This window comes from Mobula birostris, chromosome 7 (assembly GCF_030028105.1).
Source record: "Mobula birostris isolate sMobBir1 chromosome 7, sMobBir1.hap1, whole genome shotgun sequence".
Lineage (NCBI taxonomy): Eukaryota > Metazoa > Chordata > Chondrichthyes > Myliobatiformes > Myliobatidae > Mobula > Mobula birostris.
In genome coordinates, this window is record NC_092376.1 from 165588353 (window position 1) to 165615242 (window position 26890).

Genomic DNA, 26890 nt, shown 5'->3' on the forward strand with positions numbered 1-26890 from the left:
GCCATTCCTCTTCTAAAACTGCTTCAGCTCTGGGATGTTGGTGGGCTTCCTTGCATGAACTGCTTGCTTCAGGTCCTTCCACATTTCTCTAGGATTAAGGTCAACTTTTTCCAGCTTCATGCATCTCTACAATTCTTCTAAGATCCTCTGAAAGTTGTTTTGATCGAAGCATAGCGCACATGAACAAATCTTTGAGAAGAGCAGGCTCTGTCAGTAACCCGAATTTGTGTGTCTTTTTTTTTTTTATACACCTCTACAACCACACTTCCAATCTCATCACATTGATTGAAACACCTGACTCCAAATAGCTTTTGAGAAGGCATTACCTCAGAGATTCACGTACTTTTTCCAACAATTATATGTAATATTGAATAATTTTTCTCAATAAATAAGTATAATTTTTTTGTGTCATTTATTTAATTGTGTTCTCTAGTTTTAAGACTTATGCAAAGATCTGATAACATTTTAGGTCATATTTATGCAGAAATAGAGAAAATTCTACAGGGTTCACAAACTTTCTAGCACCAATGTAGGTGATCATCCTATGAAATTGAAAATTTCTCTTGGACTTTTATACATAGAAAAAGTTATCAGCAGCTTACTGAATAAGCCACCAGCCTTAACTCTGTCTTCCAGATTTGATTAGTTTCTATTTTAATCCTTTATTAAAGGATTAACCTACCTTCATTTGCCTTGTCCTCATAGCTTAACAAACAGGACCTTCTATTTCAAACCCTTAAACATACCTTATATTTTTACTCACAAATGCCAATATATTGAGACATCACTTCCCTGAACTGGTACTCTATACATTTGGCAATGATCCCAACAATGGCTTGGATTAATTATAATCTTGCAGTGCCAGCAATCAACCAGCAGTATTTATACACAGAACAGGTGCAGGAGTACATTAAGGACAACCAGAAGGAACATTTCTTTTAAAGCGGTTTGGCTTCTTGCTCAGATTCAGCACTTAGCAAAATGAGCAAACAATACAACAAAATCAGAAAGGCAACCTTAGATAAATGGGTTTATAATTCCTCCACATTGCAGAATATAATCAATTGGCATGGAGTTGCCACTTCCCAAAGCTGATTATGCAAGTTTTTCTTAAAAATACAGATTTTATAACCATCCCATAATTATACTTATTAGCTACTGAACATTTTTCCATATTCTGCTGTAATTAAAATCGATTAAGTATCATGACCCCTCAGAATCTTATGTTTTAATGAAAATACTTTTCGTCTGCATTTGAAAACAGGCAAATCTAATGTACAAGCAAACAATTGACTGAATGTCTATTTAGAAAGGAAAGAACATGTGTGAAAAGCAGAACCAGTTACCTGGTTTAAATTCACCAGAAAATGGAACGAGTGTTGGAGCTTCATACAATTACATAAAATCAATCTTGGGCACTTTTGGCAGTACATTTACCAAGCTTGAATGGCAAGTTAACCCAGTCAGCATTATTTTATGGTTATCACACTATTACTGTATGTAACTATTTTGGAAACTTACAAAATACTTATACCCTCACCTTCAAGGAGTGTAACACTGAAATTTCTCCTTACAGCCTTTAAATTTTCATCTCTTGAAGGTATGAAAGAAGATCACTTCATATTTGTAACTGCTACTGCCTCAATCATCTTCATAACTTCAAACTTCCATCCTGTATAGGTTTGCCATTTGAAAACTTAAAATCTCATTATTCAAGTCATCTAGAATACGAATTCTATTTTCATTGAAATAAAATAGAAATATCATCCACTTTACTGGTAACATTTAGATTTTAACTAATCAATTTTGATTAATAGTTTCTATCTACACATAGAAGAGAGGCAGAATCTAAATGCCAGTTATCTAGATTAAACAGAATTCAGCATAGAATAGTAATTGCAAATTTCTACCAACTAAATTGCACAGAGCCAGAGGAAGTAGCACTCAGCTGTTCTGCACCATTTGCCTTCTCGATCATTAAGATCGTGGACAATCTTTTAACTCAGTCATGAAGTTGTTCAGCATGTAAGCATGCACATGAGCTCATCACAAAAAATAAAGATATTAGCTTTGTCTCATACACTTTAGAAACATCAAAACAGTGAAATGCATCAGAGGTGTCAACAACCAATACATCTGAGGATTGTGCTGGGGCAGCCAGCAAGTGTCACTGTACTTCTGGCACCAACATAGCACGCCCACAGTTTAACTCTGAAATCATACCTTGAACACAATTGTCAGCAACATAAGAAAGGGCCTCTCACAGTTACATTTGGAATCTGACCACCTTGGAACCAGTTTCATATCTTTTGGCCAGGTTTTTTTTTCTTCCATTAGCCCAGCTTGGATAGTTTTAACTTTCCACTGAACAAGTAAGTGGCCACATTATACTATTTCTGTGCTTTTGTATTACTTCACAGCACACTTGTTCAGTAGACACATATCAATATTTGCTTTGTTTGGGTAAAAGTAATATACTCAGTCAAGAACATGGAATCCTATAACTTTATATGTTCCATATGGTCATCTTTTCTCATGTCAGTACTTATAAAGAGTTTTCCAGGGATTCTTATAATGTGCTCATGTAATTCAGCATTTAGATTTCTTTGTCAGATGTTTAACTGTCTCCCACATGGAACCAATTATTCTCTACTCTTTGGTCAAACATTTCATGTCTTGGCAATCTACAGCTTGAAGAATGCTAACCTTTGCCTTAATTTTTCCGATCTTGTATTGAGGTGCTTTGCTCACCAAATATGGAATACATACACATCATTTGATTAAACCCCTCAAATCTGAAATCCATAATATTTTCCCCTCCTCCATTTGGATTATTAATAGTAATTTCATACTCAAGCCAAAAATCAAGCTTGCAATAAGTTGCCATCAGCTTAAACTGCTTGCAATGTTTCACACCCATTTTTAAAAAAAATTATTCAGGAGTTTGTGTGGAACAAGCCCTTCCAGCCCAGCACCAGCTATTTAACCCTAGCCGAATCACAGGACAATTTACATGGACTAATTAAGCTACCAACCAGTACGCCTTTGGCAAGTGGGAAGAAACTGGAGCACCCAGAGGAAACCCATGCATTCATGGGAAGGAACATACAGTACAAACCTTTTACATAGGAATCCACAATTGAACTCTGATGCCCCAAGCTCTAATCGTGCTGTGCTAACTGCTTTATTACTATGGTGTCCTATTTGTTAACTTTTGTTCTATTTCAAGTTCAAATTAGAAAACAAAGAGAAAACTGTTAAAAAAAAAATAAAATCTCCAGCATTTGTTGTTCTGTCTCAATACATTTTTAAATAAAAATTAGTGTTAAAGCAAGCAAGCTCACTGGATTAATTCTTGCTTGAAATATAAACTAAAACTAATTCTTCCAATTAACATAAAATTATCTTATACATTCTAATAACAAATAAAGCTGGAGCTCACGATCAAAAATTTACTTTAAGCAGAGTAAATATTGAACTGAATCTGTGCATGCATAGAATATGCTTCTACACAAGGAATGCAAGAACAATACTAGCCCTACAAACTGCCCTACTTCCAGTCAATTAATAAATTGCTGCTATTAATCACAGAACTATATATGCAACTAAAAGCAAAATACTCATCATGACTTGGGTTACATTAAGTTACAGTTGCCATTCCAATGTGCCAAACAAAAATAGGAATGTTTTGAACCATTATGTTTTATAAACAAGCTTGTGAAGGACAAAGTTCAAAACAGAAGCATGGATCTACATCGCATGATAATTTATATTGAAGTACTATATAACTAATTTGTAACATTCGAAGACTTTACTCAATGAGCGTTTGAAATGTCAATTCCAAAATAGCATCCTCTGTGAACAAACTCCACAAAGCCATACGTATTGAATAAAGCAATCTACATTTATTTGTACAACTTTGCCAAGATTGGAATGAGAGATAAATAGAAGGCACAACCATACGCTTTACAATACAAACTAAACCAGAAAGATTTTCTGCAATTTACAGTTTAAAAAAATTCACAATTCCAGAGGAAACGTGTCTTGATGTCAAGTATGCCAGAGTTAAATGTTTTAAAAGTCCCACTGTGAAAGAGATCCTCCAATGATGAAAACTAAAAGATTGAAAAGAAAAACGATGACTCACATCTGTTGTTTTTATCCAATCTGATCTTAATAGCACAGCAGTTCTGAAAGGGAACTGGTAGCTTTCTCCAGTTTACAGCATTGCAGCTTATTACCAAGCACATAGTAATCACATTGGTTCCGGTCCAAATACAGGTAGCACCATGTCCTCCAGAATCAAACAGGAGAACACTGTGCCATATAGACAGAAGGATTTAAAAATTGTTGAGTGCTACATAACAAGTTTTTCTGAAGATGAATGTCTGTGTGGAAATAAAAATGCAACCAGGTTTTCAATTTAAAAATTCTGCACCAAATTTCAGTCAGTAAGGGCCAACACGTTCCCGGAGCAGCTGGGAGGCAGCAGATACGAAAATCCAGTTCATAGCTGTTAGTCACCCCAATCCACTGCAGTAAGAATCTGTCTTCAAACAGGAGATTCTGATTTTAAAATCCATTTTGTTTTAAAACAAATTAAAAAAATTCAGATAGGATGTTTCGTGGGACGATGACTACTACACAAGTCGAGAACGGAAAAAAAGGCCATTTTCTGTACTGGAAAAAAAATCTGTACAGGTCGAAATCACATTCCAAAAACAAAGCTGAATCACAAGAGCATGAGAGAGAACATTAGTACCATCAGCTCAGACCAATAGCCAGTGAAGGTACTTTCAGTGACGTGGCCCTGAGAAACGAGACTCTCCTTGTCCACCACCTCTTCCTGCTCCTGGTTTCTGTGCTAGGCCTCCTCTGGACAGGCCAGCCCGGCCCTCCCGATCACGCATCATTCCTCCGCCAAGTCCACCACGGGGTCCACCAGGTCCTCTTGGTCTATTTTCTCGTCGGTCATCGCCTCTGCGTTCACCTTCACGAATAGGTCGTGTTTTTTTCTCCTCTACATTTAGTCTAAGCTCTCCTCTGAACTTAATGGGCTGTAAAGATACAAAGCAGTCAATTATTAGAACGTTTTTCTGGTTGGTTCATACGAACAATGCTATTTACTTTACTTCAATGCTATTTACCTTACTTTAATTAGCAAAAATTAGAGCAACAAATTTTGAACAAGTATGAAACACTGAAAAATTGTTTAATCCCAACCAATGCATAATATAAACCTGGGTCAGTCTGCTTGCACTTTTCCGTTAAAGTTGCAAATTGTAATCTGTTGTTTTATTGTATTTTCATTCCATCAGAAATTGTGCACAAATAGTTTACGTTTCCCACAAACAGGAAATCTTAAGTTTTATTTTGAAGATAGGTGGGACCAGAGAAGCAACAATAACAGAATGAAACAAAAATGCGTGAAGAGTGCTATTATTATATATACCTTGCTGCTCAGGATCTTCTGAACAGGCTCAGGGTCATCAAATACAACAAAACCAAAGTTGGGCAATTTTCCACCACTACTCTTCGTGTTAATACGGAGTTCCACCACGTTGCCATAACCTGCAAGGAAAAAGAATTGCTAGACTGTAACTTTCAAGATACAGTTGTTCTAATTTTATTATGCATGTTACAAGCTCAAAATACACATTCTACTCAGGCAAATTAATTCTCTATACTCTTGATTAACTGTTTCAATGTCAAGTTGCATATTTCTACATCCAATTCTCCAAATAGCTATTACAACCTTAAGAACACAATTTATGCCTTCAAATTGGACCAAGTGTGGAGTTTCGTACATTCCAACATGATGCATGCTATTGATCCAGTTCAACAAGAGGGACAAACATTTCACAGATGCACAACTGTATTCAATCAGATAAGTTTGCAGTGCACTTAAGCACCAATTTACATTAAATATCAACTGCTGTGTCATTCTTCAATTACTTAAAGCCATGGTGAGCCCATATCTGGAATATCATGCACAGTTCTAGCCTTCCTATTCAAGAAGGGATAAACTTGCAACAGAAGGAATGCAGAAAATGTTCACCAGATCAGTTCTTTGGATGGTAGGTAGATATGAAGCTGATACTTCCCTTGCTCTGTTCAGCCTTCCAGGACAGAAAAAATAAAAATGCCTCCATCCACAACATTGAGTTTTGGAATTCAGTACCCATGCAGGCTGTGACAATTAGTCAATACTATTAGAGATAGATTTATAGACTTTGATTTATTAGGAATCATGGAGTTAGTGCAGGGAAGTGGTGTTAAGTTAAAAGTCAGACAATCTCACCAAATGGCAGAGGCACAAGGAGTCAAATAGCCTACTTCTGCAAATTTCTTATGACACTTTATAATTTAATACACAAGAACACTTATCAAACTAAAGCATCAATGTACACTAAATTCTTCTGTTGACTACCTTAGAAAACAGGAAGCATTCTATTAAATCCATATGAACAGCAACAAGCACACAGACACACAGTATTCATACCAATCGATCATCTCCAACAAAAGCTGAAAGCACCAGACTTGGGTTGCTAAAAATACTAATGGTAGTAAAGTGGAAGAGAAAGTTATGGGAGAATAAAGGCCAAAAGAGAGGAGCCCCCAATAAAGTTAGCAAAGTATTCCAAGAGGGTTGAACACAACATTGTGTATAAGGGAGGGAGATGGAACGTGCATCAGGAATACAGAATTAAGCAAGGCATAAAGACAAATCATTCTCCTTAATGTAGTTCTGAAGAAATTTGCAGTTCATCTCAGAAGCACTGTAGTACCAGTACTTTATCAGAGTAAGAAATTAAAGCCGTAGTTCAAGACCGCACGTTGTGTACATTTTGCTTCAAATGTTATTGGACAGCAGAAGAGAAAGATTCCAAAATGAAGCATTTTAGATAAACCCTTTATGCAAACATTCTATTAACTACAATTTAAACTTCCACAAACCTGTGAAGAATTCTTTCAGCTCTGTCTCATCAATGTCATGGGGCAGGTTCCCGACAAATAACTGGTGACTGTCCGGGTATCGGACTGTGCGGCGTGTTTCAGTATCTCCTGTCTCATTTTCACTGCGACCTGAAACAAGAACACTTTTAGAGTTGTTTGTTGAAAACTTGCTATTGTAGTAAAATTTACAAACAATGCTGTTTAGGGCATCCCTACAGCTTGAATACAATGTTTGAACAACTAGCTATATTTGTCTTCCATCATGCAATCAAAATAACGCCTCTAAAGGTTACCTAACCCAATGGGGTTTTGTCCAGGCAAATAAACTGATTACACTCAGTTCAATTTTCAAATAAAGTGAACACTGCACATATATAGAATGCAGAGCATGGGGAAGGACAGCATAGAAACAGGCCTTTTTGGCTGTGATATTAAACTAATCCTACCTGCCTGCACAAAATACATGTTCCTCCATTCGCTGCATGTTTATGGGCCTATCTAAATGTCGCTATTGTGTCTGCTTCCACGACTTCCTCTGAAAACACATTCTAGCTACCCACCACGGTGTTAACTTACCTCCCCACATTCTTTTAAACTTTACCCCTACTAGTTTTTGAAATTTCTAACCCAAGGAAAAGGTTCTGTCTATCCACCTATAGATCTCTCTCAGGTCACTTCTCATCCTCCCAACACATCAGAAAATCATATACAAAGTAGCATAACCAACCTAGGGGAAAACATATACACAGAAATGCTGGAAATATTCAGTTAATCACGCTTTATCAATATGGTGAAAAAAGATTAACATTTCAGGTTAATGACTGTTTAGGTTTTCTATTCAATATTAACTCTTTCCTCTCTCCACAGATGCTGCTTGAACTATGATTATTTCTAGCATTTGTTTCAAACTTCAGATTTCCTGTATATCTTTAAGTTTTGAAACATAGCAAATAATTATTTTGTGGAAAATAATCAAAACTAATGGAACAGAATGCAAATAGTAAGTACTACACAAAACCTACCCAAAGCCCTGGTGAGGGCAGAATACTTTGGACAGTTCAGTTCTGCTCACTATGTCTTAGGTGTGCAATGTAGGTTTAACAAAATATCAATTTCAAGAGTTAAATAGAGGTGGAAAGAAGGAAATTATAGTAAGAACGGAACACAGTACTTTAATGTGAATTGGATACTGCTAATGCCAAACATACTCAGGTCATCCCTGCCCTAAGAAATTGATATCACCTTTAAAAGTGTTAAATCTAACCTACATACTTCAAAACAGGCATCACTGCTATTTACAAGCTGATCAAGAGAACATAGGACAAGGCTTTTAGTATTTCTTCATGACAGTCAAAGGAGGGAGAAGGGGGAAGGGGGAAGGGGATTAAATCTGAAACAAGTAGAAATGAAGCATGAGTCTCTTGGGAGTATTCCCACCACTATCAAGCTGATCCTGAGTGGCCCAAGTTCCCACTGTCAGCTATCCTTGGATGCACAAAGAGGTCTGTGAACTATATTTATCAATTCACAGAACCCTTGGTCTCCAGTGATTTTTAAAAAAATAAAAATGTAGGTTGCAGATCAACACAGTCTCATTCCTTGGCAGACTTGAGGGACAAATGACCTATTCTTTACCCTATTTTGTGCCTGCATTCAAAGGAAGAATTCAGCCAAATGCTTCTGAATTAACTATGGGTTCAATCAAGGCAATCTCACCAGCAGTCAATGAGATAACATTGGCCAAGAAAATTGTTCACACTACCATCAGTTTACCTTGCATCCGACTACCTTCATTTCGCAACATACCTCCATTTATCTGCATACTTTGCTAATTACCTTCACATAGATTACACTCCTACTGTCAATTTCTATTCTGATCCTCTATAGTCCCAACTGGAAACATTGGCGTTTCAGGGTTAGCAGGGCACAAAAGAAAGTATGATGCCAAAATGATGAATACTTCAGTAAGTAAACACCAATGAATCTGCAACAATCTGTTTGGTACTTGGAAGGGCTTGACTTTAATGGCAGAAAAATATAAACAAATACAGTCTATGTTATGGAGTGCAAGTAACATTAATAAAATGATTCTATTATTTGTGTCAGTTCTATAACTATTACAACTCAGCTACAAAGTTACAATGGATGCACTGCACAGTTCTGTTCAGTCTTCAGCTGTGGACCAGTTCTTATCTACCACTGCCTATGTAAATCAGCCAGTGTAATCAAAAACCAAACTTAGTCCTGATACTCTTCTTGTATCCCCTCGAAACAGGCGGAAGATATATTAAAAAAATCATTATCACCTGGCTCAAGGACAACTTCTACCCTGCAGTTATCAAAGACTATTAAATGGATCCCTAGTAGGATAAGATGGACTCAACCTCAACCTACCTTGGCCCTTATTGTCTATCTGCATTGCACTTTCACGCTATTACATTATTCTGCACTGTTACTGTTTTACCTCAATACACTGTGCACTGAATCAATCTACATGAAGTGCAGTCAAGACAAGTTTTCATTGTACAATGGTACAAGTCACAATAATACACCAAACCAAATTTCAATTCCCCAAACTTAGCAGTGATAGTACCACAGGACACAAAGCATATTGGTAGCGTGAAAATGCCTCCAACACAGAACAAGCAGTTCTTGTACATGTATTGAAAAGACAGTTCTCAGAGGTACAGTATATTGTTGAGAACAAGGTATTCCCTCACGTATTACAAAAGCAAATATCATGTATAACAGAACATTACCTGGCCGGGGGCCTCGTGGTGGCATACCTTGCCGTTCCCTAATCCGTTGATCACGAGGCCTTGGAGCTGGAATTTGTATTTCTGGTTTTGTCTCTGGCCGGGGCTGTAAATAAATAATGTATTAACCACCTGCTGTTTGGATATTGTTGAGTACTGAAACAATGATTCAAAAACTACATAAAGTGCTGTTCCGCAATGCTTATTTACTCAGAAGCAAATGAATGTAAGGCTTATTTATAGGCAAGTAATTCTGCACAAAATTGACCCCAAACATTAACTCTTTCTACTGATGCTGCCTAGCCCAGTGAATATTTCCAACAGGGTCTGCATAACTTCAAATGAATAGAACGTGTAATATTTTGCTGTTTTCAGAACCAAAATAAAACATAATGTAAGCCACATGCAAGGAAGGATGTTAAATATACAAATATTATTAAATCTCAAGTCTCGAGTTCCTTCAAAATTACAGCTAATATCCTCTAGGCTGGATCCTCCATCAATACTCAGTGCTTGAACTACAGCAAGTATAAATAATCAGACTACGTAGCTAATTAAGTGAGGGAAAATATGCAGTGTACTTGACTAATTATTGACCAGAAAGCCACAATGCAATTACACAGTGAACTATTCAAGTCAAAATTGGCCTGACGGTCAAATTTGGACTGACGGAAGATGCACAATGAACTGTAAATTGAACAAACACCCTTTTTTTCCCCAAAATTAACTTTATTTAGGATTAATAATTAATCATTACCTGTGGTGTAGGGGCTTTGACAACATGAGGTGGAATTCCAGTTGTTGGAACAATGCCACTAGGGGGCAGATTTTTACTCGTTACAGAAGCCCAGGAAAAAGTCTATTAAGAGACAAAAATTAAGATTCAATGAGAAGCTATTCAAGTTCAGATTACAATTCAAGCACATAATTCAGCTAAAATGTTATTTGATTTTATTTAGAGATACATGTTAAAAGTCCCTTCTGGTCCAACAAGCCTTTGCTGCCCAATTACCCAGATGTGACCAATTAAACTACGAACCCATATGTCTGGAATGTGGAAGGAATCTAGAGCAGTCAGAGGAAACCCACAGAGGCATGGGGAGAACGTACAAACTCCTTACAGACAATAGTAGGAATTAAACCTGGATTGCTGGCACTATAATAGTATTACGTCAATCACTAAGCTATTGTGGATAATAACTCTAACAGCCTAAGTATATCAAATTCTATAAAGCTCAGTGCTTGGGTAGAAAGTGTTCGATTTGCCAATTGGCAATAAAAAGAAATCTACATATCAATAAAATTAAATTCTGAAGAATAGTGGATTTAGCAATAAATCTTCTTGACCAGTTAAAATGGACATTAAATTTAATCTGCTCTTTTTTTTTAAACAGATGCTCAGAAACATAATAAGATTAAGAAGTGAAAGAATGAAAACAATTCAGTGGTTCCTGCAAATGGATAGACTTTTTCCATAGCAAATAAATTACATGGGAAATTTTCCTACCCTGGAATCTTCCGTTACAATAGGTGCTGGGTCAGCAGGCGGAGGGGATGGAGATTTTACCACAGGCTCCTCAGCAACTTCCTCCTCCAATATAGGCTCAGGTTTTACTTCCTCCACAGTTGGCTCTGGTTCTGGTTCTGATGCAACAATGTGTTCTTCCAAGGGCTCCTCTAAGCCATTACTGTAATAGGGCAATACAAGGAATCAGCATAACTTAGTATATCTGGATACTATTAAATTTTAGTTAGCTGCCCCGCAATGCCAGAATGACAGTTTAAAAACCTACGATAGTTTCCTTCCATAATAAGAATTTTTCTCCCATTCCAACATTGCACTACTTTTGAGAACTGAAATTTTAGTTTTCTTTTAACTGAATATGAATAATTAAGTACCACAACTATCACTCAACCTCACCACACAACCAATGCAACCTCAATGGTCAAAACATGCAAAACGCACAAGAACACAATAGACAACATGTACCTCAAGCCTGTTCCACTTTTGAAGTTGTCCATGGCTGATTTCAAGTTACAAACAGCATAAAAACAGGCCCTTCAGCCACAACTCTACTATCATGCCCATCGATCCAAATCCCACTTGACTGCAATAATACCATATCCCCCTGTGCCCTGGTCATTCAGATATTTGTCAAGGCGCCCCTTATGTGTTTTTGATCCTGCTCCAGATACTATTTGCACGGTGTCCAAAAAAAATCTAATTTGATTTCCTTTACACCTCCCATGTTTTGCCTTAAAACTGCTCTTCAGTATCCTAAAGGAAGCATACACTATCAATTCTCTTTTAATCTTATTTGTTTCTATCACGTCACCTCTCATCCTTCCTGGTTCTAGGGAAAACAACCTATCCAATCTCTTCTGATAACAAACCCACCAAGTCAGGTAACATCTTAATCTTTCCTGCATCCTCCCTCGCTTAAGTATAACCTGCCTATGGTGTGGCGAACAGAACTGCACACAACACTCCAAGTGCAGTTTGGATGTAACCTGACCGACACCCTGTACAGCTATAACAAAATCTCCCCATTCTTAAACAATCCCTTCCCAATGAAGGATTATTAAAACTTGTGTAGCCCCCCCAACCCCCCGGCCAGCCTCAGGGTCACTCGGCTCACTGTCGTCTAGGGAAACAGCCCTTGGCCCCGCCAAACTGGGTAATTAGTTTGTGTGGATTATTCAATTATAACACAACAAAGAAGCCATTTTAATTAGACTATGCAGTGACATAAAAAAGAAACCCCTTACACTTGCAAATAAAGCAGAGGCTTCATTCTCTTACATATACCAAAATATTTTCTGCATTATTCACACAAAAAAAAATGTATTGGCAGTATGGAAGAAACATAACTGAATATTCATGAAATAAAATACGAAGTCCCAAGAGATGATACTTGAGAACCTCAATTATAAGAGTAAACAAAAAGTAAGTTGTTAATCTGTTCTCTTATTTATTCCTCTAAGCTTATGCAAGGTAGTCCATAAACAGCACAACAGAACTTGACAATAGGAAGCACGAATTATTGATAAATGAGAAACCCAAACTGCAGAAATAAAGCCAAATAAACAAACCCAGAGCATGAAATTAAAAGTATAATGTCCAACACTGGAAATTCCTTTACCTGACAGCTGGGTCATAGTAAACTCCGCTATCATCCTGGACAGCCTCTGGTGATGGCTGCTGTTCTTCCGGTTCCTCTACTTCTTCCTCAGACTCTGTAATAAATAAAACAATCAGCAACTTCTAGTAGCACAATACAAAGCCCTAAAGGATTATGCATATGCCCCAAAATGACTGTGTTTTCAATTATACTTAAATTCAGTTAGGGCCTCTTCCTAAACCACACCTTTTGATTAGATAAAATGTTAGAACTTAATCCAAATCAAAAATCAAGGTGATATCTAATTACTGGTGTTTAATTCTAATGGGAAACTCAGTTTATTATACATGAAATATGGCAAAGCACTGTCAAATCAATCTTTGGAATAGCTTCAGCATTATTTCACTTTCCTATTAGACAGCTTTTGAGCTGTTTTGGACTATTTCCTGTGAGAAAATACCTACATACAGAAAAATCACTTATTCCTAATATGTTTGTAAAAGCAAGTATTCACAAATCAGTTCAACTGCTCTTCACTTCTGTAGCACCTATTCCAGTAACATGAGAAAAAAAATGATTGAAAGTAGCCAGTGAGAAAAAATTTTAGAATCAACACTTAATAAAGATATTGGTCTATAAGATGCACATTGAGTAGGATCTTTATCCTTCTTTAATATTAGAGAAATTGACGCTCTATAGAAGGATTCAGGAAGTTTACCAAGTTTTAATGAAGCCTCCAGAACCCTAAAAAACCAAGGGATTACTGAAGGTGCAAAAAATTTATAAAATTCCGCGGTAAACCCATCAAGGCCAGGAGCTTTCCCCAGGTTCATAGAAAAGATAACATTCTTAATCTCATCAGTGGTAATGGGAGTATCTAGCATAGAGGATATATCCTGTGAAATCTTAGGGAAATCTAGGTTATCTAAAAAGTCATTCATATATTTAGAGTCTCGTAAAGACTCTGATTGATATAAGGAGGAATAAAAATCAAAAAAGGCTTGATTAATCTCAGCATAATCAAGTATCAGTTGATCATTTTGATTATAAATCTGATTAATTTGAAATTTAGTATAATTAGTCTTCAACTGATTAGCCAACAGTTTACCAACTTTGTCACTATGTACATAAAATTCACTTGTTTTCTTTAACTGATTTACAATCGAGGACGAAAGTAATAAACTGTGTTCCATTTGAAGTTCAGTTCTTTGTTTATACAACTCCTCAGAGGGAGCTGTAACATATTTCTTATCAATTTCCTTAATCTTATCCACAATTACCAGCTCCTCCTGCTTCAGCTTCTTCCTCAAAGCAGCAGAATACGAGATAATCTGACCACGAATATAAGCTTTAAAAGTATCCCAAAGGATGTTCATAGAAATATCTTCTGTATAGTTGATTGTAAAAAAAAAATCGATCTGTTCATTCATAAAGTTAACAAAATCCGAGTCCTGAAGCAACAGCGAATTAAAACGCCATTGTCTATTATTTTGTGTATTGGCCTGAATTTTAATAGAAAGCTTAAGTGGAGCATGATCCGAAATGGTTATAGAGTCATAATCACATTTAACCACTGAAGAAATAAGAGAGTCAATTAAAAAATAAAATTGAATAGGAATGGTGAACATGTGAAAAAAAAGAAAAATCTTTTTCCTGAGGATGCAAAAAACGCCAAATGTCCGTCGACCCAGAATCAGAGAGGAATGAGTTAATCAAAGTTGCAGATTTATTGGGTAAGGTCTGTAAAGGAGCAGAATGGTCCAAAACTGGAGATAAACAAGTATTAAGATCTCCGCCCCAGATCAGTGAAAACTCATTCAAATTTGGGAACAGATTAAATAGTGATTTATAAAATTCTGGACAGTCCATATTGGGAGCATAAATGTTGACCAAAACTACCTTTTTATTAAAGAGTAGACCACTAACCAATAAAAATCTACCATTCGGATCAGAAATAATATCATGTTGTACAAAAGTAACTGAGGGGTCTATAAAAATAGAGACACCTCGAATCTTAGCGTTCGAGTTCGAATGGAACTGTTGGTCCTTCCAAAATTTAAAAAAAAAATGTAGTCTGTCCCCCCTCCGCACATGGGTCTCTTGTAAAAATAGAACATGTGCTTTAAGTCTCCGGAATACTTTAAAAACTTTTTTCCTTTTAATTGGATGATTAAGACCGTTAGCATTCCAAGAGACAAAATTAATAAGAGACTCCATAAACCTTAGAGTCAACCCGCAAAAAAAAGGATTGACAATAGGTTCGACCCACGAACCCAGAAAGGGAACAGAACAAACAAGAGATAACAGGAAGGAGAACACAACCAATGCTTCGGTAATATAAGTAGCCCAAGAAGAAAAAAAACTAAAAAGTGAAGCCCCTCCCACCACCCCCCACCCCATGACCCCAAAGCTAAATCTAAAGCAGACCAGCCAGAAAGAAGCAAGCACTAAGACTAGAAAAAGCACTAAGCACTAAGATTAGAAAAAGCACTTCCTTATATTATCTCGGAAGACCAAACGGGTTTTATTAAAGGTCGTTACTCTTTCTATAACATTCGCACACTCTTAAATATTGTTTATACTCCTTCACAAAATGTTCCTGAGTGCGTTATTTCTTTAGATGCTGAAAAAGCCTTTGACAGAGTAGAATGGCCTTACTTATTTAAGGTGCTTGAAATGTTTAATTTTAGCTCGAAATTTATATCCTGGATTAAATTATTATATCATTCTCCTATGGCCTCAGTTCGTACTAACTCTTTAAGTTCACCCTTTTTCCCTCTTTCTCGAGGTACTAGACAAGGTTGTCCTCTTAGTCCTTTATTATTTGACATTGCATTAGAACCTCTTGCAATTGCTATTCGAGAATCTGCAAATATTATTGGGATAACTCGGGGCTTAAAGTCTCATAAAGTATCACTTTATGCTGATGACTTACTTTTATATATTTCTAATCCTCAAAAATCTATCCCTGCTGCTTTAGATTTATTAGCACAATTTAGTCTCTTTTCCAGTTACAAGTTAAATCTCAGTAAGAGTGAATTTTTCCCCATTAGTAAGCAACTTCCCTTGTATCATAACCTTCCGTTTAAATTGATTAATAATTATTTTTCATATCTTGGGATTAAAATTACTTGTAAACACAAAGATCTATTTAAGACTAATTTTTTACCCTTAATTGTTACTCAACTTTCATTTAAATGGTCTCCATTATATTTAACTTTGATCGGTCGTATTAATGCAGTTAAGATGTTTATTCTGCCAAAATTTTTATATATATTTCAGGCATTACCGATTTTTGTTCCAAGATCTTTTTTTGATAAAGTTGACTCTAAAATCTCTTCATTTATTTGGCAAAATAAAAACCCGAGACTGGGTAAAATACGTTTATAGAAAGCTAAGAGAGATGGAGGTTTAGCATTACCTAACTTTAGATTCTATTATTGGGCAATTAATATTCGACACATGAAATTTTGGTTACTTGACCAGGATACACTATCCATTCCTAAATGGGTAGCATTGGAATTACAATCTGCTCAAGGTTATGCACTTGGTTCTATTTTAGGTTCTTTTCTTCCTTTTGATTTGAAACGCCACAAACAGGTCTGTAACCCGATATTTAAATATACCTTACGTATTTGGTTTCAATTCAGAAAATTTTTTTGATCTTAACCAATTTGGGCTAGTGATCCCTATTTTAGGTAACATATCTTTTCCTCCCTCTTTCACGGATCGTGCTTTTCAAATTTGGAAGACTAAAGGTATTTCATGGTTTTTGGATTTATTTTTAGGTGGTTCCCTTAAGTCTTTTGAACAAATATCTAATATAGTTTACCAAGAATACATTTTTTAAATATCTCCAAGTTAGAAATTTCCTAAGTACTATACTTTCTTCCTTTCCAATGCTCCCTCCTACATATATTTTAGATACTATAATTAACCTTAATCCATGTCAGAAAGGTGCAACGGCTATTATTTATAATATTATTATGAAACTTAGGAAAGCTCCATTTGATAAGATTAGGTCAGATTGGGAACAGGAATTGGGTTTTATTATTTCGGCGGATGACTGGGTGCAGATTTTACAACTAGTCAATACTTCTTCTATCTGTGCTAAACATTCCCTAATTCAATTTAAAGTTGTCCATAGAGCACATATGTCCAAAGATAAATTAGCCCGTTTCTATTCTCATATTAATCCTTTTTGTGATAGATGTCAGGGGCAGATAGCCTCTTTAACTCATATGTTTTGGTCCTGTCCTACTCTGGAAACTTTTTGGAGAGACATTTTTAATATTATCTCAAAGGTATTGAATATAGATATCTCTCCTCATCCTATTACTGCTATCTTTGGATTACCTAAAATTTCCAGTAATCTTTCTCCTTCAGCCCGTAGAATGATTGCATTTCTTACTCTAATGGCGAAAAGATGTATTTTACAACATCGGAAAGAGACTAATGCTCCAACTACGTTTTTTCAGTTTTCCCAGATGACATTATGTTTAAATTTGGAGAAAATTAGAAGTAATCTTTATGATTCTTCAGTTAAATTCGATCAGATCTGGAGATCTTTTATTCAACATTTTCATTTAATGTAATTTTTTTTCTCTCAGTCCATATTTATATTCCCTTGTTTTTTTTTTAAAACTGTTTTTAATGGAGATCGGGTTTGAGGACGTGATTTTAAGTACTTTAATTCTACTTGTTTCCTAGTTAGCCCATTGCTTTGCTTTGCTTTTTAGTTTAGTTGCACGGTGGATTTTTTTTGGGTTTTCTTTTTCTATTGATATATATAAAAATTAGTATACTATTATATTACCTTGTTATTTTATGTTTAAATTGCACTGTTTGTATTAATTTTTTTCTGTATTAATATTTCCTGTAATATATTATATTCTAACAGTGTATTAATGCCTATATGGTTTACCTTCTGCGTACTTATTCAATAAAAAGATTTAAAAAGAAAGAAAGAAAGTAGCCAGTGAGATTACTGGAAATTTTAGGTAATCCAAAGATAGCGGTAATAGGATGGGGAGAAATATCTATATTCAATACCTTTGAAATAATATTAAAAATTTCTTTCCAAAAAGTTTCCAAAGTAGGACAGGACCAAAACATATGAGTTAAGGAGGCTACCTCCCCATGACATCTGTCACAAAGAGGGTTACTATGAGAATAAAAACCAGCTAATTTATCTTTAGATATATGTGCTCTATGAACAACTTTAAATTGAATTAGGGAATGTTTGGAACAGATAGAGGAAGTATTGACTAGTTGTAAAATACGCGCCCAGTCATCCGCCAAAATAAAGCCCAATTCCTTTTCCCAATCTGACCTAATCTTATCAAATGGAGCTTTCTTAAGTTTCATGATAGTATTATAAATAATAGCCATTACACCATTCTGACATGGGTTAAGGTTAATTATAGTATCTAAAATATATGTAGCAGGTAACATCGGAAAGGAAGAGAGTATAGTACTTAGGAAATTTCTAAATTGGAGATATCTAAAAAAATGTATTCTTGGTAAGTTATATTTGTTAGATAATTGTTCAAAAGACATAAGGGAGCCATCTAAAAATAAATCCAAAAACCGTGATATACCATTAGTCTTCCAAATTTGAAAGGCACGGTCCGTGGAAGAGGGGGGAAAGAATATGTTACCTAAAATAGGAATCGCAAGCCCAAATTGATTAAGATCGAAAAATTTTCGGAATTGAAACCAAATACGTAAGGTATATTTAACTATCGGGTTAACTATTGGGTAATCTTTCTCCTTCAGCCCGTAGAATGATTGCATTTCTTACTTTAATGGCGAAAAGATGTATTTTACAACATTGGAAGGAGATTAATGCCCCAACTACGTGCTTTTGGTTTTCTCAGACGATACTATGTTTAAATTTGGAGAAAATTAGAAGTAATCTTTATGATACTTCAGTTAAATTTGAACAGATCTGGAGACCTTTTATTCAACATTTTCATTTAATGTAATTTTTTTCCTCTTTGCCCATATTTACATTCCCTTCTTGTTTTTTTAACTGTTTTTAATGGAGGTCGGGTCTGAGGAATTGATTGTTTTAAGTTGTTTAAGTCTACTTGTTACCTAGTTAGCCCATTGTTTTGCTTTGCTTTTTAGATTAGTTGTTATTTTATATCTAAACTGCACTGTTTGTACTAACATTTTTTGTGTATTAATCTCTCTTGCAAATTTATATTGCAACAGTGTATTAGTGTCTACATGGTTTACTTTTAGTGCACTAATTTAATAAAAAGATTTAAAAAGAAAGTAGCCAGTGAGAGAACCCTTTCCCTCAAAGTAAGGATCACTTCAGTGTTGAAGGGGTCTTCATCATCAAATTGGCAGCAGCAACTTGGATCTTAATGGAACTGTATTTAACTGAATTGAATATGTGCATATTACTTAAATCTATTTAAACCATTTTAAAACTTCCTCATAATATTGGAAATAATCAGTGAAATGTGCCTTTTATAGCAGCATAGTTTACATGATAGGGCAAAAGCAAGGCCAGATTAAAGACAACTTTCACCTTACATCTTTGACAAACCACATTCCAAGAACTTGTTGAATACAAAGGGGAAATAAAGAGGGGAATAAAGGGTTACAAACAAAGGGGAATGCAAAGAGGAACAAGATCAGAAAACAAAAACAAGATATAAATGTAAAATTTGAGCTGGGGATCAGCTGCCAATGTAGGTCAGCAAGGATAGTTTTGCAGTGACCCTATCACTGAGTATTAAACAAAACAGTCCAGACATAAGGCAAATAATAATCTTCATACATGGAGGTGCAAAGAAAACCAATAGCCAACCTTACAGGGTAAATACTGGTTAAAATGTTTTTAAAATACTAAAAAAAATCAAAATCTATCATTTAAAAACTAACCAAAGGAGTTAAATGTAAAACCTCTCAACTACATAAAATCTTTAGCTGGTTATGACAATCACTGTAAACATACAACAGCCAAAACTTCTGGTAAGCACACAACTCTCTACAGTTAAAGATAGTGAACTACACTTCAGGAAATCAAACTACAAATCAAATCTGAATGTATATGTACAGTGAAGGTAAAACTTATATAATTACTGAGAGACAGTGTGACTGGATTTAGTCATTCCTAAACAAAGAAGTTAGTAAAATATGTTTGCTCACCTTCGGGAGGCTCAGTATCTGAATCACCAAACACTTCATCTTGATAACGAAAAATATCATTGTGGACATAAAACTTGTTTGCAACTGAACCCTGACAAGAAAATGGGAAAATAATAGAAAAATCAGTGTATCTTTCTTAGAATGTGTTAGACTATGGACTTTGCATCTATGGGCAGTTTTTGCTTCACTAGATATTGAAGTAAGTCTAGTCCAAAAAGAAAAAAAATCAGACCAATAGAGATAATTTTCCAATCAAATTTTAAAAGGTAGAGACAGCATGTTGAAATAGGATTCCATTGCTATCATTTATTACATCAACCAAGTCCACTTTTTAATGAAATGATAGTGATTATTAGTATCTTCTCACACATAATGCTGACAGGGATACTTTCGGTAGTCAACCAAATGAAAACAAGAATTCTGGTGTTTTAAATGAGTCACCAGCAGGACAACAACCTGTTATCCAGACAGTATAAAACATGCCACTACGGGAAAATAATTAAATCAGCCAGATAAAAGTCAATGAAGTCCCCCCAAGTTTAACATCTTTACTTTCTAGTATATTTTAGTTACTTAATGTACTATGTGAAGTTATAAATATAATTAAAAGTGTGGGAAAAATGTAGCAAGAATACCCAATGCAAATTAAAACACTTTGTTATAGCATTCTACCTCTCAATATTGGAAGTCTCACAAATCATAAGAAACCAAGATAATTACAACCATTCTGCTTACCTCAGGTGCTAGGACAAAAGTCTGCATGAAACGCCTCATGGGCTGTCTGTTGTTTGACAGCTCACCCATAACCTGTACTACCACCCCATCATTCAGTGTAGCATGAGCGTCCACATGTTTGATTTTTGTGTGGCAATCTCGGAACTGAAGCGACATAACTTTTTTGTGGATTTCCTACAATACAGAAATAAACAAGATAAAATTATAAAATGATGATAGCCTATAATCAAAATTCTACAATTCTTAGAGAGCAAGTGATCTACTTCACCGAGAAAGACTGTGTCCCAAGATAGTGGGCATTGGAGAAGCAAAGGGACAGATATTGTATCTCCTGAAGTTACCTAGCCAAACTGTGGTGGTTAAGGACAGAAGAACAGTCTAAGGAGCAGCAAAGAGAAGAATCCCTTTGAAAGGCTGAAATGAAAAGGAAGGCAAAACTTGTCTGGTCATGGGATTACACTGGAGCTGGCAGAAATTATGAAGAATGATCTGTTGAAAAGTGAGCCTACTATGGTGAACGACCATATCTGGGAGGCAATGAGAGCAGAGGGGAAAGAATGAATAAGATGTGGAGAAAATGGCCACACCTTTCTCCCTTATTAGAGAGAGAGCCTGTGGTATGTCGAATACCAGGTGAATGAGTAGTCTTTGGAGCACTGCAAGTCTATGTCTTTATTGATGCTTTGCTGCATGCTTGAGCGCTCGGTGGAGGGTGCAGATGCTTTTTCGCTGGTGGGTGGGTGGGTGGGTGGGTCATTGCCTTGCTGCTGCTTGTGCATGAGGGGGGAGCTGGGGGATCTAACATTTAACTGTCATTCATTCTTTGGAGCACTCCTCCATTTTCGTGTATGTTTGCGAATAAAAATAATTCTGGATGAATACTGTATACATTCCTGACATTAAATGTATCTAAAAAGGCCATGATTCTTCATTACTGCTTTAAACTTGAAAACTAGTCAAGATGAAAGCAATCTTTGATGTTGGAATGTTGTACCATTTAGGTAGGACAAAAGGGGACTTTCACATTTGAATAGCGTACAAGATTCAAGATATAGAAGGAAGCAGTAGTCTCTGGGAAGTGTACTAGCAACCATGCAACATAAATAATGAACACGAAAATAGTTATTATTCAAGGGAGATATGGTGGAAGTAATAAATGCCAAATTACATTATCATGACTTACACACATACTCTCTACCAGCTTGTGACCCACAAAGGGCAGTTACTAAATCCTGTCTACAGTACAAGTGATAACACAGTTTCTACATCTATACCTGAAGTGATTTCAGTTTACATTTTAATAAAAATCAGGACCCAATGAAAAATCATTTAAATCAACATATTAATTAGCATGGCCTCTTGCTTTTTTTATCAGTCATAAGAAGCACAATGACATTTAGCAATTCCATAATCTAGTCCACTTGCTAAATAAACAATACAAAATTTAAAGCAAACATACCAACTATCACTCTTGCAAACACATTTAACGTTACTGTAACAATGAAGATTTTAGTTGCTAACTGGACAAACAATTGACAACAGCAAGTTCAAACATGTTCATTTTAGCAGATGGGTTATTAAGTAACAGAACAAACCGTAACCGTGGACACAAATACATTTAAGTCATCCAGTAACAGAGTAGAGGGATTGCAGAATGCTAAGAAGCACTGAATCCTAAATCTTACAACAAATCTTGTTTCATATGCCTGAGCTTAATTTGCAGCCTCCCTCTGAACTGCAACCACTGCTGAAAGCATCAGAACCACAGCAAGCAGCTGCAAATCTCACATATGCCTGGAATAAACAGATGCTTCTGTGTGCAATCTTATACATTTATATGTCCATCAGCCAAGATTAATTACCGCTTGTCCATACACTGCTTCTGCAGGGTCTCCATTTGAAGTCAAACCACCATGAACATATGAAGAATTCTTTCCATAAAACCTACAACACAAGACATTTTAATACAACAGGTCAACAAATATAGGTGATAAGAGAAAATACATGTCACTGTGAACAAAGCTTCTTTTTCGCAATCATAGAGTATTTCAAATATAGCACAATAGTGAAAAATTGTAAATTATAAACATGTGCACAGCTTATGAATTGACACTTTACTCTTATGCTTTAAAATATAGAAGTATATTCCGTACAACAGCAATAACACAAGAATACTTCCGCTCAAGGAAAGAACAACTAATGCAACTGACAGATTTGGATCAGCTTCTCTGCAGTGGAAGATACTTTAATATCTTAACATGGATAAGAGCCTTGTAGAAATATCAAAAAGATAGATATTACCCATGTATAAGTAACATCAGATTAATTAATTAAAAAGCATTTAATGCAAATTATTTATTAACTTAATTGCAATGATTTTTAACTATCTAATTTGTGTTATATTCTAATTTAGTGAAAGAGGCCAACACAGAGCAACAAGTTGGTTCTAAACAAAGCTATAAGACATTAAAAGATAAATTAGTTCTTGCCAGTGTTTCAGAATACTGCTGCCATGGCCAACATAAATACATTTTTTGGCATTAACCATCAGCCAGGTAATTGATATACTCCGATGTAGCAAGAATCAATCCAACAACCTCTAGTCTGGCAATAACAGATTAAATAATCCTCCCTCATTCAGAGAGAAAAAAAATAAAGTCTTTATTTAACACAACGGAAAAGAAACTTTTGCTTTCATTCACATTAAAAACACAAGCTTGCACCAAAGAAATCCACCTTACCTGTGTAAATAGTCAGGGGCCTGGTTCAGCAGCGTGTAATACTGTCTCACAAATTCCCGCCCGACAAGCAGGGGACTTGGCTTCTCCATCACCATCTCTTTGGTCAACTGAGAGTTGCTGTAAGCATTTGGAAAATATGGTATTAGTATCATAAACCCAATCTGCTCAACCAAAGTTGTAAGGAAGATGTGACATGTGTGATGGTGGAAATCCAAATTAGTAGTACCTGACTCCCCAAATATTCCATACTTTGGCTGTGGTATCCCTCATCTCAAGTGTTGAGGTGACCATGACTCACTGTTTTATCTTGAACTGACCTTTACTGATCGAGGGTATTAAAACTCCTAGCTAATAATACAGGGAAATTTCAAGCCAAAAAACTAGTCAATGCAAATCAATAACTTGAAACTTATTAGACCAGCACTCAACCCTGAATGAACTAAAATGAAAGAAAAGTTGAATTAATTCCACAGTAAACAGACATCTCATATTTGAAATCCTCAGTGCAGGGACAACTGAATTTTGAAATCTATGGTTACCCTGAACCTAACTGTACATTTATTCCACTGAGGGCAAGAATAAACAGTTTCATTTAAAAACTGGAGCAAAAGATACCGAGAATAATCTGGAAAATATCATTCACCCATCAGACTTCTGCAGCACCCACTGCTTTTTCAAAATGACTCATTTTGTTAGCATTTGAGAGTGGTCCCAAAACAAAAGGAGACAAGTAGCCAATAAATCCAACTGGGACTCAACTGTTTTTTTAAACCAGAGGATCAAAATGAACAGTTCAATTAGCAAAATTGCCCTAAAGGGAAAACCCAGAAAGTAGACAAATGATACTATGGGCACATAAGAAGGGCTCAAGTAGACCCAAGCACAGATACTATTTGAATCAGTGGGTCAGATGGCTCATTGCAGTGCTGCAACTTCTATATTGAATTTCAAGTACTCATCCTTGCGATTCCAGAAAACATCCATAAAATCATTTGGGTGTTCAGTACACAGATGCAGTATTATTACTAACACCATAGATTTTTAAGCAAACTGAATTACAAGACAATAGGCTCAGCAGCATCATAAACTTAAGAGCTTGTTTTTGGTTATCACAATCTCCCAGTGCAGCCAGCTACCACCGTGAGCAACCCATTGGTGAAATGATTCAGTAACTCAATTGGACTTGCTGTCAAATCAGTGGAAGGTGGGATTGCTAATATTTGGTTTTAAAGCAGAGCCACAGGAGAAAGGAAATGCTGACAAGCTAATGTGGATATTTAAATTTTGAAGACATCAACACCCTTTCCATTCTTATTTTCTTAGTGGTATTATCTATGTTGTAGATTGATCTCAACAAATATACTTATGTATACTTAAAATTAGCTGTCATTAAGATTAGCTTTTGGCTTTCACTGATATTTTCATAAGCGTACTTTCTCTATTTGTTACAAAGTCGTATCAGAATAGCTCAGTACAAATCCATATTTATGCTTTACACTTTTTAAAAATAGCTACCCATATCACTTATAAACAGTATGCGGAGATTTCTGAATGGTCCACGAACTCTCGAACACTACCTCAACACGAGGAAATCTGATGCTGGAAATACAAGCAACACACACACAAAAAATGCTGGTGGAATGCAGCAGGCTAGGCAGCATCCATAGGAAGAAGTACAGTTGACTTTCAGGCCAAGACCCTCCATCAGGATTTCGTCATTAGCTCACTATTCCTTTCTTATCTTTGTAATTTACAGATTTTTATGCCTGTGCACTGTATTTGTGCCACTAAATAACAAATTTCACTTCAGTGATACCAAATCTGATTCATTGCTCAAAAAATGAAAAAGCAAAATTATGAAAAAAAGTGTAACTTTTCTTTTGGCTGTCTTTCAATAGCCAGATTATGTACCTATAGCTACATGGTTAGACGTGAGGCACACCAACTAAATCCAACAGTCCTACAATCAATTGCACTGCACGCTGGTTCCCTTTTGTTTCCCCACTCCCCAAATGACCATGACAGATAGGAAATGTCTTTCGAATCTTTAGTTGTATGCTGAATAATTCGGCGACCAATGCAGGGATTCGGATAGCCCGTTTCCAAATTTTGTTTAGGTTGTCATAAAATAGCACAAAATTTTTCAATCAAATAATTCATTTAAAAAAAAGATTTTGAATCTTCCTCAAAGAAATGCGAGACTAAAAGTGCTGTTTGACTATCTTATCAAAGCGGTGCCGTCAAACAATAGGGTTTTCAATTTCACTTAACTGTAAAATGACACAGAAAATCAGGCATTATTCTCATTTGCAAATTTAACTGATACAGTGCGCTGTATCATTCTCAATACGTTTAAAATCGCAAGGTTAAATCGAAAACACCTTCCTAAGAGCAGAAATGCTTACCACTCACCAGCAGTCAGCTCACAGAAAGAGGTTGGAAAGGGTACAGAGAGATTGGCGGACAATATATGGCCCTTGGATGCCTTTCCCCCCCATTTTTAATACGACCCCCCCCCCCCCCCAATCAACCGTCCGCCCTATCAGACGTGCAAGAAGTTCACGGCACGGGCTGCAGCCACGGGATCCGCTGTGGGAATAAGTAAGGGCAGGACAAGAGCAGCATCCATGGCCGAGGCGAACACGTGGAGTGAAAGCAAGGCCGCAACATGGAGAAGTGGGAGGGAAGCGCGGGAGCTCCGCAACACTCTGACGGACATCATGGTATTTGTGCCCCAAATCGCAGTCACCAATGCAACAGTAGGTTGGGGCTTAGCACAGTGGGACCACTCTAAACCCCCGAGGCCCACCGCGTACCTGGGAGAGCAGCTGTCCATGTGGTACCGGGTGGGGAGGGAGACGGGGAATAAAAGGCACAGGTCCCTTTCCCTTCCTTCTCTCCCAAGCTGCTCCAACCCGAAAGCCGAGGCTCGGCAGGAACAAAAGGCCCGGCACCTCGGCCTCCACCCATAACCGGCGGCGCAGTCACGAAGGAGGCCGCCGATTCTCCCCACCCTCATTAGAACCTACCTACGTCCCCGGGGTGGGGGAGAAACCACGCGGCGGGTTGTGAAGCGAGGCCCCGGTCTGTGGTAAAACGGCAGCCATCCCGGCCCTCGGCCTCCTCCCCGCGCCCGGACCTCCCCTCACTTCCCCGACACTCACTCACCGCAGGAATCGGGGGGTGGGGGTGGTGCTTGGGGACTCCGATGAATCAAACGAGCACTGACCCGGGGGGAGGGGGGCTACGTGACCCTGAGGACCTCAGTCGGCGCCGGGAAAGAGTTTTATTTCAAGATTCAAAGAAATTACCCCGCACCGTGGAGGAGAGAGCCGGCAGCGTTAACACGCTAACCTGATAGCGAAAGGCAGCCTGATTGACAACGCTGGCAGTTAATCCGTGGACGCGGCGG

At 36.7% G+C, this 26890-nt stretch overlaps 1 protein-coding gene across 4 annotated transcripts; it reads right to left on the reverse strand.

Moving 5' to 3' along the window:
• Positions 1-3885: 3885 nt before the first annotated feature.
• g3bp1 (GTPase activating protein (SH3 domain) binding protein 1) lies at positions 3886-26890 on the reverse strand. Of its 4 annotated transcripts, none has more exons than XM_072264039.1 (12): positions 26797-26890; positions 23479-23595; positions 22600-22681; positions 20738-20911; positions 20003-20093; positions 12857-12950; positions 11221-11401; positions 10471-10572; positions 9717-9819; positions 6958-7086; positions 5453-5571; positions 3886-5057 (listed from the first exon to the last, which is right to left on the reverse strand). In XM_072264039.1, exons 2-12 carry the CDS (start codon positions 23571-23573, stop codon positions 4797-4799), a joined length of 1431 nt encoding a protein of 476 aa, XP_072120140.1. In that variant the 5' UTR covers positions 23574-23595; positions 26797-26890; the 3' UTR covers positions 3886-4796. The 4 variants fall into 4 exon arrangements, with proteins under 4 accessions (XP_072120140.1, XP_072120139.1, XP_072120141.1 ...); XM_072264038.1 differs by having other exon boundaries at positions 26790-26877; XM_072264040.1 differs by lacking the exon at positions 26797-26890 and adding an exon at positions 26647-26765.